Source organism: Vipera berus (genome assembly GCF_964194415.1).
Source record: "Vipera berus genome assembly, chromosome: 3".
Classification (NCBI taxonomy): Eukaryota; Metazoa; Chordata; class Lepidosauria; order Squamata; family Viperidae; genus Vipera; species Vipera berus.
This window is the reverse complement of record NC_138204.1, coordinates 49,071,852-49,085,756: the sequence shown is the minus strand read 5'-3', so window position 1 is coordinate 49,085,756 and position 13,905 is coordinate 49,071,852. Positions and strand designations below refer to the sequence as shown.

The following is a 13,905-nucleotide window of genomic DNA, read 5'->3' as shown; positions in this document are numbered from 1 at the left end:
TTTGGTAGTAGTCATAAATATCTTCACAATTTTCAGAGAAAAAAAAAGATAGATCCAAAATGCACACATTTTTCATCGTCTCCTGTACTTCTCACAATACCTTTCTTCTTTTCCTTTAAAGGAAGAAAAGTGAATAGGTACTGCTGCTAGGATTTTCAACACCAATCTGACTTCCCAGATAAGCATCCGTTAAATCTGGCAACTGGCACTTGGCTGCTGCAGGGTTGAGAATGGGAACCTATCCTAGATGAAATGATGCAAAGCAACAAGTGAGGCAGAGATAAATTTGCCAGCAGCGGGCAGTTGATAAATGCTCAGCAACAGACAAATCAGCTGTTGTTTTTTTCTAGTGTGAAAACACAAAGATCTTTATATATTTAACTGACAGTAGATACCTATTAAAAACAAAGGCATGGTACTGATTAAACTGGTTAGAACACTCAATTGTGGATTATTTGGTAGATGAAAACTAGGCAAAATAATATGGTTGCACCAAGTAATATTTTAATCTCAAAGAGAATTAACTTTTTAACACACATTTCTAGACCTGAAAATTCAAACCAATCTTGTCTGAACAAGACAAGATCTTGTTCTTCAATGGAGCTTACCCATCTTTCCAAAAGTCATGGATCACACTATACCTTGAGCTGAATTTTTGAGAAAAGAAAATTTACCCCATTCAATTGAAGTCAATGATTTCATGTATTTACAAAATCTAATTCTGATGTTATTAGAACAAACTGGACTACAGGTAGTCCTCAACTTATGACCCACAACCGAACCCAAAATTTCTGTTGCTAAGCAAGACAGATAAGTGAATTTTGCCCCCGTTTTATGACCTCTCTTGCTACAGTTAAATGAATCACTGCAATTGTTAAGTTGGCAACATGGTTGTTAAGTGAATCTGGCTGCTCCATTAACTTTGCTTGTCAGAAGATCACAAAAGGTGATCGCATGACCCTGGGACAGTGCAGCCATCATAAATATATACCAGTTGCCAAATGTCTAAATTTTGATCATATGACCATGGGGGTGCTGCAATGTTGAAAGTGTGAAAAATGGTCTTAAATCACATTTTTCATTACTGTTGTAACTAGTCATTAAACAAATGGTTGTAAGTCAAGGACTACCTGTATAGGATTGCATCTGCCGTTTCCAAACGAGCTGGTGCCATAGACCAATGAAAAGCAGCATCTTAGTGTGATCTTAATGATAACACTTTTAGCAAACAAGATTAAAATACTGTTTTTAAATTGTATTTTCATTGCCTGCATAGTTAGGACTCTGCATTTTTCACAGAAAGACAACTGCAATCTACCTCTAATGTAACACCGACTGAATAACAGGAAACAGATTTCCCCCCCAAAGTGATGACTACAGCTACTAATACTTAAGTCCTATCTCCAAAAATGTATCTCTGTCCTTTTCTTTCCTCCCCTCCCGCCCTGTTACTCAAACACTGACGCACTGCAGAGCATGTTTAGTCCCTCTAGAGCAGCGTTTCCCAACCTTAGGAACTTGAAGATGCGTGGACTTCAACTCCCAGAATTCCCCAGCCAGCATAGCTGGCTGGGGAATTCTGGGAGTTGAAGTCCACGCATCTTCAAGTTCCTAAGGTTGGGAAACGCTGCTCTAGAGCTGCTCCCCTCCCCTCCCACTTTTTTTCTCTAGGTTTTTTTTTTTACTGTCCCTCGTCCCATTTTCAGTACCTTTTGGGGTACTGCCTATTTCTCGGTTTTATTTGGATGGTGCCGTTTTGATTGTGTGAGCAACGGCAGGGGGAAAAAAAAAGACTTCTTCGGATGCGCGTTAAATCCCGCCCAATTGATTTGCCAAACTTCGATTTCAGGGGTCTTCAAACTTGGCCCTTTTGTGACTTGTGGACTTCAACTCCCAGAATTCAACTTCTGGGAGTTGAAGTCCACAAGTCACAAAAGGGTCAAGTTTGAAGACCCCTGGATCATTAACTGAAGAAGTTATATTAAAATTAGCTTAAATCCGGAGTATTTAAGCTCCCGCAACTCTGATAGGGAAGACTGAGGGATGCTAGAATCTTGCCCGCTTGACCCATATCGGATGCTTCCTTGGGATTTAACGAGATGAGAAGGTGGTTTTTTTTTCCCCTTCCTTTTTGTGTATTTATTACCTCTCCAAACGACTGAAAAAAACCAGCCAAAACGTAGCCGGAGGAGGCCGGTGAAGTGGCCTGAACGACCATGGGGAGGCACTACAGCTCCGGAGCTCGCCCCGTTGGCGGCCGTGAGCTGTTTTTTGAACGGCGCGCCGCGAGTTCCGCGACCGCCGGAGGGAGGTTCCTCCCCGGCTGAGCGGAGCAGATTCTGTGCCTGGTGCCCTTGTCCTGGAGGCATCATGGAGTTGCGGACGGAGCTCTTAAAATCTATCTGGTACGCCTTCACGGCTTTGGACGCCGAGAAAAGCGGCAAAGTCTCCAAATCTCAGCTGAAAGTGAGTAAAAAGACCAAAAAAAAAAAAAAAAGTCAGCAACCCACAAGAGCCTCTGAGGCGCGGGCGGGAAGGGCGGGAGTCTTTGCCAAGACGAGGAAGCCGGCGTGCTTGGTCAGAAGAACCCGCGTCCAGCTTTGGATCTACTAGCTTTGCTCCGGGAAAGCGCAATTTGTGGGCTTAGAGGCGGTCGGAGGGCAAAATCGATCCGCTGTTTTTGTGTTGTTGTTTTTCTGTCGGGGCGAGAGATGTCAGTTGAAGATCTTCCATCCTGCTTTGCGTACTTTGCTCCCCTAAAGCCTCGGTCAGGTGCTGTTGAAAAATAAATAAATCAATCAATCTGGTTCTAAAGCGCAAACGTTGTTCTGGTTTTGTGGAAACGGGCTTGGATCCGTCCCGCAGGTTCTTCCTATGCAGAGCAAATCACTCTGCAAAACTTGGCCGTTCTTTCTTTCTTTCTTGTACAGGAAAGTTTCTTCCTCCCGCGGTGAGCGTGAAAAACGTTGCATGGAAGTAATAACACTCTTATTTTCTTTAGAGGGGAGGGGAAAGAACCTTTCCCTCCCGTATTTATAACTTTTCAATAGTAGCAAAAGTGATACTTCCATGTAAAATTGGGGTGGGGTGGGGGTGGCGAATGTCTTTTCAGGTGTGGGAGAAGAAGATGAGATGTAAATACATGCAAGAAAAGTAGGGCAAATAGAGCTCTTACTTTGATGCAAATAGGGTGACACCTTGTGAAATCAGCGCTAAGGAGATGCATCTAACATGATATAAATTGGCTGTCTTTCCTTATTATTCTCTTACATAATGCAGCAGCTGAACCAATGGAAAATTGTTTGGTCATTCTGGACCATTTTCCACAGTGCCAAAAGAATGCAAGCAGTGTGCAGCTGCCCCAGTGCTTAGCACTCCAGCAAACTCCCACACTGCTGAGTTACAAGAAGTTCTTGCAAGCTTTTTCACCCAAGGGACATGACATGTCAAATGTGGTTTTTCAGATGCAAATATGCTGTTTTAAAATGTCCACAGAAATTTTGTCTTGCATTAGAGTTTGAGATTGGGTTGTGCTTCTCTCCAAAGATTTTTATTGCATCTTTCTCTACTTCTTGGGCAGATCCAAGAGCAGAATCTTGAATGTGTTTTTAATATAAGATTGTGTGTGTGTTGATATTGGGTTTTCAAATAGCTGTTAAGAAAAAAAAATCCCTATTCAGGGCCAGCTTCAGTTTGTGTTTATTAGTCTTGCAGAGTTAAAGCAAGGCATGAAAGGGTGAGGCAAAACCACCAATTCTGAGCCATGGTTCCCATTACGTCATTGTTACTTCATGGAATAGTGCTGACAGGAATGATTTTATATGCTTGTGTTAGCTTGTGTTAGGAAGCTAGCAATTCATTAATCTGAATGCTGTAGAGTAGGTATACCGTTTCAGATATTGTAGTTGGAAGACTTATTTGATATTTTTGAGTCTGAAATACAAACATACTTTTTGTTCCCCTCACTACGTTATGTGACCTGATTTATTTTAGATTACATCTGTCTTTCTTACATTGTGGATCTCCTAGTACAGGGGTAGGCAACCTCGGCTCTTTTATGACTCATGGACTTCAACTTCCAGAATTCCTGAGTCAGCATAGCTGACTCAGGAATTCTGGGAGTTGAAGTCCATGAGTCATAAAAGAGCCGAGGTTGCCTACCCCTGTCCTAGTAGTATGCTTTCCCAAATTATCTGTCCTCCATATGCTGAGGCCTAAATCATCAGTTGAAATAGTGACCTGGGTCCTATGTCTTCAGAAATATGGCTCGAACATTTTCATTGTGGTTTATTTTATATAAAAATGTAATAACATTGCTACAGTTATTAACAACAGATCAAACAATCTTTATTTCATTTATAGGCAATGGGATTTCTTCTTTCAGGAAGTGTGCAATATATAGACCTATTTTAATTTTTATAACAGTCAATGAGATGAGCAGGAATATTTTTAATCTCCTGCTGTTTTTTTATTCACTGTTGAAAATATATTTTCTAAAAAATATTGTTTCATAGCATTAGAAACCAGGAGACTGTGTGTTCTAGTGCTGCCTCAGGCATGAAAGTCAGATGGATGACTTTGGGCCTGTCACTCTCTCAGCTCACAGTGTCAGGCAACAAGCTGTTTTGTCAATTATTCCTGTCACAACCAATGGATCAACGCTTGATCTGAAAAATAAAAGCGGACTTGTAGGAAAATGCTAGGAATAAAAAAAAAATAGGTTAAATGCAAAATCCAAGTTGTAATTAACTTTTTCAGGTGATTATCTGTAGGAAGTATGCATTTAAGTATAGAGCTCTGTAGACAAGTTGCAGTTAATATCTTCACAGTCCTCAATGCTTCTCTTTTTAAAATCAAAAGAGTATAAACAAATGTTCAGTTCTGTCATCAAAAAATATTTCTTTAAAAAACAAGAAATCACAGTATGCGATGCACACTACATACCTCAGGGCATCTTTCTGTTTCTTGTTTAGTGCTACTTTTACTGCTTTTATGAGACCTGTACAGCAATTCAGAAGGTGCTAAGATGGGATTATTCACTATGGATAAGGCGATCAATGGCTACTAGTCATCATGTGTGCCCTTCCTGAATTTGGGGACAGTTTGCTTTTGAATACCAGCTGTTGAGGAGCACAAATGGAAGTGGCGTTGCACCTGTGTTTTATTGCTAAATAAAAAACTAATCCTAACTGCACGAGATTGTGTATCTAGGATTTTTGTGATATGTTCCTTCTCAACATTTTTAAAAATTATAGTGAGTGTCTCTGAGATGCTTCCTGTGGGGATACACATGGAATTTTTAATGTCATCAGTAAGATTTTTCTTCCTGTTTTAGTTATAGAGGGCTCTTGCTTTTCTAGTAGCCAGTGCTTGCTTTTGGATTTGCATATCTGCAGAAGCTCGGGTTTTGAAGCCCATCCCCATAGATTGCTAATGAGTTTGGGAAACCAGGGATGAAAATGATGAAGGAATAAATATGGAGTTTTGTGATTGTCATAATGGAATCACTTCTGCCCCACCTCTATCAGACTGCTTTTTGCAATATTGGAAAAAAATGGTTTGTATTTTTGCAGGATTCTTTTAATAATAAGAAATGGAGATAGTATTCCACCGGTGGGCATACCACAGAGTTGTGCATAATATTGCCAGGCTTATTTTTTTATTTCTTTCCTCAAAATAACTGAACATGGAATTTTCGCTATTAGTAGGAGGTAGCATATTGGGCTAAGTAGCAGCAATTAACTTCATCAGGTTGTCCGTTGATAAAAAGACATTTTGTGACTGATCATGCCCACTGTAAAAATCTTATTGTGACCTGGCAAGCTGTCTGTTTGACAGCTGTTTTGTGGCAGCATCCAGATATACTATCATAGTTTCAAAGGTGTCCACTATCACCAGAAATTTATCTGTTTATGATACAGTAAACATGAAATTAATTATATATTCTGCTAGTATATCATCTGCTTGCAATGACCCATATTTTTAAAAGTAACCATCCTCCCTGATTTGTGGAGATTTTTTGCTATTTCTGTAACCATCCAGAATTATTACCTGTTCCCAAAATTTATGTAACTTGAGAACATTATTTCCTGATTTGTTAGCACATCTGCCATAATGTCAGATATTTGCCCACTCAGAATGGAAGAATGAGAGCTTTTTTTGTGTGGAATTAGTGAATGTGGCTTGAAACATTTTCATGCAGACTCCAAGTCAACATTCATTAATTTTTACAGACTTAGACTTGTACCTCTCCTACACTGCATATTTCCAGAACCTTATTCTTCATAATAGTTTGACCAAGAGATTAAAAGCTTTTAAGGCTGAAGTTATAGGAAAATATTTAACATAAAAAGTACAACTACATTCACAGCTATAAATTTCAATAGAAAGATGGGATTTGTAAGTGCAGGATGATTTTGTTGTCTGGATGTTTTACATGTTGTAACAAGCCAGGATGTACTTGATCTTCTCTTTCTCTCTTTTCTAAATCATTTTACAGTCTGTATGTTTGAAGTTTCTAATTTAATCTATTAGTGTCGGGTAAAATATTTTACCTTGGAGCAAAATTATGATGGGAAAACGAAATATGTCTCTAAATTAATTCATGCTCTTTTCACATGCTTTAATTGACTGAATTAGAGTTAACACTTAATCTAAAAATATACTTCATTGTGTCTGCTGTAATTATGCTAATCTTAAAAAAGCATTTAAAGAGAGTACAGGGTCCAGTGTGCATGAAATGATAACTCAGCTCTTTAGAATTGTAGCTTAATTTGAATAAGTCAGCTGATACATGTTGCCTAATTGTTTCCTGTTGCAAATAGGCCCAGCTAAGTAAAACATACATACATCTATTTATTTATTTATTTAAACCTTGTCTTAAGATTTTCACCTGCTGGGAAAGTAATGCACTGAGAACTCTTGTTTGGGTTCTCCAGTTTTAACGAACAGAGGTGTGTTTTCTTCACTAATTTGTGTGCCCATTTTCTGCAGAGGTATCATTTTAGAAGAAGCAATCTCCTTTCTTCACTATCTCAGAAGGGTGGAATAAGATGCTCTGTAACCTGGTTGTTTTGATAAGAATATAAGAATTAAGTGCCCTACTTGATTCAAATTATTATTAAACAAAACATTCCTGCTATTAACAGATAGCTAACTTCTTAATTTTATATATTCATTTGAATTATTATTTCAGAATAATAATTATTGTATTATTTAATTAATCATATTCTGAGTGCAAAGAATATTAGAACTGAGTAGTCTAGGAGCTACAGGTAGTCCTCGACTTGCAACAGTTCATTAGTGACTGTTTAAAGTTACAACGGCACTGAAAAAAGTGGCTTATGACCGTTTTTCACTGTTACCACCTTTGCAGCATCCCCATGATCACGTGATCAGAATCCAGATGCTTGGAAACTGGTTCATACTTATGATGGTTGCCATGTCCCAGGGTCATGTGATCACATTTTTCAACCTGCTGACAAGCAAAGCCAATGGGGAAGCCCGAGTCACTTAACAACCAGGTTGCTAACTTATCAACTGCAGTGATTCCCTAGACAACTGTGGCAAGAAACATGGTAAAAATGGGCAGCGCTCACTTAACAACAGAAATTTTGGGCTCAGTTGTGCTCATAAGTTGAAGATTACCTGTATTTGTAATGTGCTGCAGCACAGTGCCGACAACAATGATGTCTCCATATTTCACAACCGTAAAGCAACCAAAAATATACTCCAATTCTGTCAGCCTTACGAGGTGGATCTGATAGGAAACACAACTCAATGAGATGATCCTATTTTATTATAACCTTGCATTAACAGAAATCTGAAAGTATTTCCCTCTCCTTGTCCCCAAGAAACTAGAGCTGCTTATCCCATCCATATTCCTGCTGCAGGGTATCTGACTGTTCCCTTGACTGCATCTCTGTCCTGTCTCTCGAGGTTATTTTTACATGCCGTTACTTAGTCTCACTTTTTTTAAGAAATCATGGGCGAATCTGTTTTTCATTGCTTGGATTATTACAGAAAGTGTGTTGCAAAAATAAGCATGCCTGAGGGCTAAAATGCAAGAGGAGAACCATATATGTCCAGAACCATAAATGGAGGAACTGTGGGACAAAAATAATACATCATACTTATATACATAACATACCTACATGTTGGTCTTTCTGAGCCATGGCCATATAGCACTGAGCCACATATATGTACATGATTATAATTGATTATGATTATAATTTCAGGACTGTGCAGAAGGTAGACATCTTAGTAGAAATCTATTAAGCTGATATAAGTCTACCAATTAAAAATAAAAGTATTGGATAATTTCAAACTTGTGCTATTAACTCCGCCCGTTAAATGTTGGCTTGACTTGATCAATCAATACAGTTTCTGAGCAAAGGTTGAAGTGAACTGAAATTGCAGAATTGCTGATAACAAAAAAAATCTGTTTTGTCTGAACATTTCAGCTTTACTATCTAATCTCAGCCTATGCTTCCACTTGTCCATCATATGTTTTGTGTTCTTCCCTCCTCCTACTCTCCAGTTTTGAGCAATAACCAATCACAAACTAGGGAGGACAATATGAAGATAGAAGCAGCATTGTTCTGGATGAGCCATCCTTTGAGAATCTCATTAACAGTATTCTTTGTTAGGTGAATGTCCACAGATGTTAGCTGGGCTCAGGAGCTGATCATTGTTTATGACTGCCACTGCTTGTAGCTCCCCCTCCCCCCATATCTTTTTTTGCTTCACTGAGAATTTAGAAGATAGGATGGTTTTTCAAAGTGTTGTGGTTCTGGCGCATTGCCTATTGTATGGTTTAGCATTCAGGAAGAGCTACCCATAACTCTCCAGATTAGGCTTGATTATGTGCTGAGTTTGTCTCAAGCTCAGGAGCTTCTGCAGTTTTGCAGACAACATGGGGGGAAGATGTGTATGGATTGAAAATGGCCTCCTAGATCAAAGAGTCAAGGAGATTTGATCTGTCAAGTTTGCCAGCAGATTTTAGTACCCAGATCAGAAACAGCTTTAGTTTCCTGTTTAATTTTATGTGGGAACAGACAGAGACTGCAAGACAAAAGTTTAATTCTAAAAATCTACCTATGGTATCTTCATTCTAACAACACCGATGTTGTCCTTCACAAAAAAAGAGATCCCCCCCCCCAATGTAACACCTGCAGGTTCAACTGTGGCTCAATATTGAAAATGCTCTTCTGGCACACAAATAGGTGGTGTTATATTATTCCTTCATTTAAAATAACAATGAGAAATGACTGAAAAAAGTTTAATTTGTAGAGCTGGTAGTGGTTGTAGGCTGGAAAAACTTTAGTTTTGATAAAATTATAAATTTGCTGACCTACTTTTCATTGCAAACATAACGCCAAAATATGAACTTGAAGCATTCCTACGTTCTACAGGTAGTCCAATAATTTACAATAATTTTTATGGTTATTAAGTCACGTCATTATTAAGCAAATCACGTAGCTGTAAGTTGGAATCCAAATTATCTGATTTGCATTTTTGCTGAAAAATGGCAAAAGAGTCACAAAACACAACCATATGACCGTGGGATGCTGCAACTAATCATAAATGAGAACAGGCTGCCAAGTGCCCAAAATGCAATCATGTGACCACAGAGATGATATGGCTATCATAACTTTGAGGATGGGTTGTAAATAACTTTTTTTGAGTTCATTGTGTTAAGCGACCAGGTATAAATCAAGGACTACCTGTACTAATGTGTGGCAGGTACTCTACTGCAGATCCTAAAGTAGAAGATAGACTAACTCTAGGATTTCCCATGGAATGGAGATAAAATTAGATGGGATGCAAAATATCTTTCAGGTGTGTAATTTATTTATTTTATTTATTTATATCCCACCTTTATTATGAAGAGGTATGCTATACCTCTTAAGAATGTGCTAGGGAAATCACCCAGTAGGTAGACAATTGTCAGCTTCTCCTGAGATCCTATTTATCTAGCTCATAGTTGTTTACTTCACAGTCTCGAGGGAGCCACCTGTAGTCCATGAAGTGATCCATTGTCAGTCAATTTTATATTATTTATTTACTTAAAAGCCTATGATCTCTGAAGATTACTAAAACTTTCAAGATTTAGCCTTCTTTACTTTCAACATTTCAGGCAGCACTAACATCCTGTGAGGCTTGGTGATCATTCCAAATGTCAGCCATTTTACTCTTTTTATATTATTATATGTAGTGTTGGGGTTCCATGAGTGCCATCTGGGGCAGTTATAATCTCATGAGTGCATATGTATCTCATGGCATATGTACCTGTGACATTAGTACAGGTTAATGTAATAGCATTCCCAAATTTTTGATCATGACTTAGTGCTTTGCAAGAAGAAAAATAGGGAAACATCTGATTTATTCAGAGTGGAAGTGGCTGTTCAGATCCTCATGTAAAACTCTTCCCCATTCCCTGTTACTAACTGTTCCCATTGAATGGAAATGCTATGGCATGAATTCTGCATGTTGTTATCCCTCAACAATTATTCTGCTTTCAAGCATATTTATACCCTAATCTTCGTTCAAGGAGTTCTTTGTTCTGCATGCGGTATGATCCAATTTTTCCTTACACCAACCACATGAGTTAAAATTCTTCTCATAATTTCCTTCTTTTCAACTTTGTGATAAATCTATAATGCTAGTTATTGTTGTTGACTCTGTTTTACAGATATAGAACTCTGTTTGGGAAAGAATAGATGGCTAAACTGCACCATGACCCTGTGGTAGTAATGGCACATACCCAGGGGTTTATGATGTTTTTATTACAATATGAATTCCTCATTTCCTACTTAGAATCCAAGCAGGGGTATCTTAGTGGCAGAGGATCAAAAAAGTCAAGGTGGGGACCATGACCATATGATTGAAGTCCAGTCCTTTTTTATGTCCATTGAACATGCAACACACGTAAAATGGCAGGACCTTGGTTCCACCATTGCAGAGGTGGTCTTGGCTATTTTTACTCCTGTGGACAATCCTACATCCGGGGCTTTGAAATCCTTATCAAAATGACACTGAAACATTTGCGAAGGGACAGTAAAATCAGTTTACAAGGACTAATTCCATTGAAGATTTCTGAAGAGTGTCTTTTATCCTGGCAGTAAAGTGGTATTTTGACTTACAGAATACCCTTTATTCTTCAAAAAAAAAAAAAAACAACCCAGCAACTTGTCACATTTTAGCATTTGAGGCAAATTTCTGGGTTGAAGCCAGAAGGATTGTTCTGGACTCAGCGGTGTCTCAAAGCATTCCTGGTCATTGGGAAGAAAAGTTGCTGGCATTCTCCTCTTGCATTAAATATTCCTCCCCAATTCATGCTGGTGCCAGTTTTAGAGTCTAGTTCTGTGCCACACAAAAGCCAAATATAATTCTTCATTCAGCCTAGAGAACAAGTCCGGTATGCTAAAGATCAGGAAAGTCGCCAGAATGCTTATCTACCACCTGCCTGAAGCAATAGAATTAGATTCTTCTATCCTGCCCTTAGCACAATCAAATATATGGAGGGATTGTCTCTGAGATTCAGAATTAGCATTTTTTTTCCAACACTCCTCATTCACAATGGACATTGAGTACAAGTCAGGGTTGATGGTAATCCTGTCTATTTAAAGGTAAAAGGTAAAGGTTCCCCCACACATGCGTGCTAGTCGTTTCCGACTCTAGGGGCCGGTGCTCATCTCCGTTTCAAAGCCGAAGAGCCAGCGCTTGTCCGAGGATGTCTCCGTGGTCATGTGGCCGGCATGACTAGACGCCAAAGGCGCACGGAACGCTGTTACCTTCCCACCGTAGTGGTCCCTATTTTTCTACTTGCATTTTTACGTGCTTTCGAACTGCTAGGTTGGTCGAAGCTGGGACGAGTAACAGGCGCTCACTCTGTTACGCGGCACTCGGGATTCGACCCGCCAAACTGCCGACCTTCTGATCGACAAGCTCAGCGTCCTAACCCACTGAGCAATTCTCAGTGATTCTATGAACCAGCTCTCTACATTTTCCAATCTTGTATGACTTCTTTCAGCTGTTTTATGCTCTGGCTGGTATTGTTGCTGTCTAGCCACCATGCTTTTTGCAACCTTATTTCCTTTCATCACTGATCATTCCAAACACAATTGCGTTTCCAGTGATTTCATAACATGGCTGAAATAAGTAAAGGGGAATGTTGTGATTTTGCCTTCCAGCAATATGTCTGGTTTTAAATTCATTCTAGAACAGATAGTCTTTTTCACCTGTGATTTCACTTTCACTTTCAGCTATGTCCAAATGTGGATTATCTCCTTCCCTCTTCTCTTGTCATTGATTTGTGAAAAAGAACTTGTGCAGTGAAAGGCAAATCTCTTGATTAATGCAGTTTGTCACACAATGCTAAAGGAGACCTGTAAAAGTTTTGATTGATTGTTTAATGTGGTTAGAACTTTTTGTCTGATTTGGGAATTTGAAAAAAAATAGAATTTCTGGCCGCTTGGGTGTTTTGTTAAATGTGTGTGAGTAGATACTTGCTGTAGACCAATATTGAATTCACCTAAATAAGGATCTTCTTGTCTGCTTTTCTCTGCTTTCTTTTCTTTCAACTGTATTTGCCCAAACCAAACTATATTTGCATTTTTTTTCTATTTCCTTCCACTTTTCCAACTTTATAGATTTCTCTAGAAAGTTATATCTTCACATAATGTGTCCAAAATTCAATAATTTAAACTGGTTAATTGAGTGAAGACTCTGGATTGATTTCTTCAGTGATCCATTTTGCTTTCCTAGCTATCCATGGTATTCCCAGGAGTTTACAAACCAAAGTTCAAAAGCATCAATACTCTTCCTACCACACTTCTTCAGTTTCCAACTTTTGGTTTCACAGAATGCCTGCAGACTTCTGGCTTTCAAGGCACATCTTGGCACGTGGATGTGTTTTCTTTCTTTTTTTTTCTTTTTATTTTTTTTTAAAAATTAATTTTCTATTATTATGTTTGATTAGTGCTTAATAAACATAGCGTTGTCTGGGTTAATTTGTTTGCTTAATGATAGAAGACACATTCTTAGTCTCTACCCCTTTTTTCCAACCACTGATAAAATAAATTCCATGTTTGAAAATATTCTGTATCTTCTTTCCCTTTGATCCTCAATGTAAGTCTGTCCATTTCAGCACAGTCCAATATCTTCTTGATTTATCTCTTCATCTAGTGGTGATTCTTCATTCGTCCTGTGCTGAGCAAATAGAATCTTCACTGTTGTTAGTACATGCAGTGTTAAAGACACACTTTGCTTATCAGATTTTTCTGGTATTATGCCTAGTAAGAAAAGTTCAGGTTTAAAATCTACATGTTTTCCTAACATCTTTTCTAACCAAATGTGTATTTTTGTCCAAAATTGGACACGTTTTCCAAGACCTTTATGGCTTGCTCTTCCAGGTGCTAATCCAGGGGTAGGCAACCTCGGCTCTTTTATGACTCATGGACTTCAACTCCCAGAATTCCTGAGTCAGCTATGCTGACTCAGGAATTCTGGGAGTTGAAGTCCATGAGTCATAAAAGAGCCGAGGTTGCCTACCCCTGTGCTAGTCTGAAGTATATTTGACTGCTTATTCCTTTATAGTTGACAGTTGATCCTAAAAGGCAGAAGCTGCCTGTCTCTTCAGTATCTTTCTCTTCAATTCTAAGGCGGGTTTCTCTACCTGTGGTCATTTCTGGCTTTCTCACTTATCTGGCATGCATCAGGAATAGCGTCACTTACTCTTTACAGTTTGAGCGTCTGGGGCCTCCTTTTCCACGTAGGATCCTAACTTGCACTGAATTGTTTTATTAGCATGTGAAATTAAGAATATTGTACAATAGTTTTCACACTCCTCCCTTCTTTGTATTGGTATATTGACTGAACTCTTCTGATCTATTAGTTACTGTC

At 38.7% G+C, this 13,905-nt stretch overlaps 2 protein-coding genes across 3 annotated transcripts in view; both read left to right on the top strand.

Annotated features, from left to right (window-relative positions):
* The window catches only part of ZNF76 (zinc finger protein 76), a 180,287-nt gene extending 179,865 nt beyond the window's left edge, over window positions 1-422 (top strand). For both annotated transcript variants that reach the window (XR_014026149.1, XM_081325434.1), the window contains one exon: window positions 122-422. Coding sequence is in view for 1 of the 2 variants with exons in the window: in XM_081325434.1 (XP_081181560.1) it covers window positions 122-133 (12 nt within the window). In the remaining variant the exon portion in view is untranslated. The remainder of the gene's footprint in view (window positions 1-121) is intronic.
* A 1,948-nt stretch (window positions 423-2,370) lies between these two features.
* DEF6 (DEF6 guanine nucleotide exchange factor) overlaps window positions 2,371-13,905 on the top strand; it is a gene marked incomplete at its 5' end in the record, with an annotated part of 56,476 nt that continues 44,941 nt past the window's right edge. Inside the window, one exon of the mRNA XM_081325365.1 lies at window positions 2,371-2,466. Coding sequence (XP_081181491.1) covers window positions 2,371-2,466 — 96 coding nt within the window. The remainder of the gene's footprint in view (window positions 2,467-13,905) is intronic.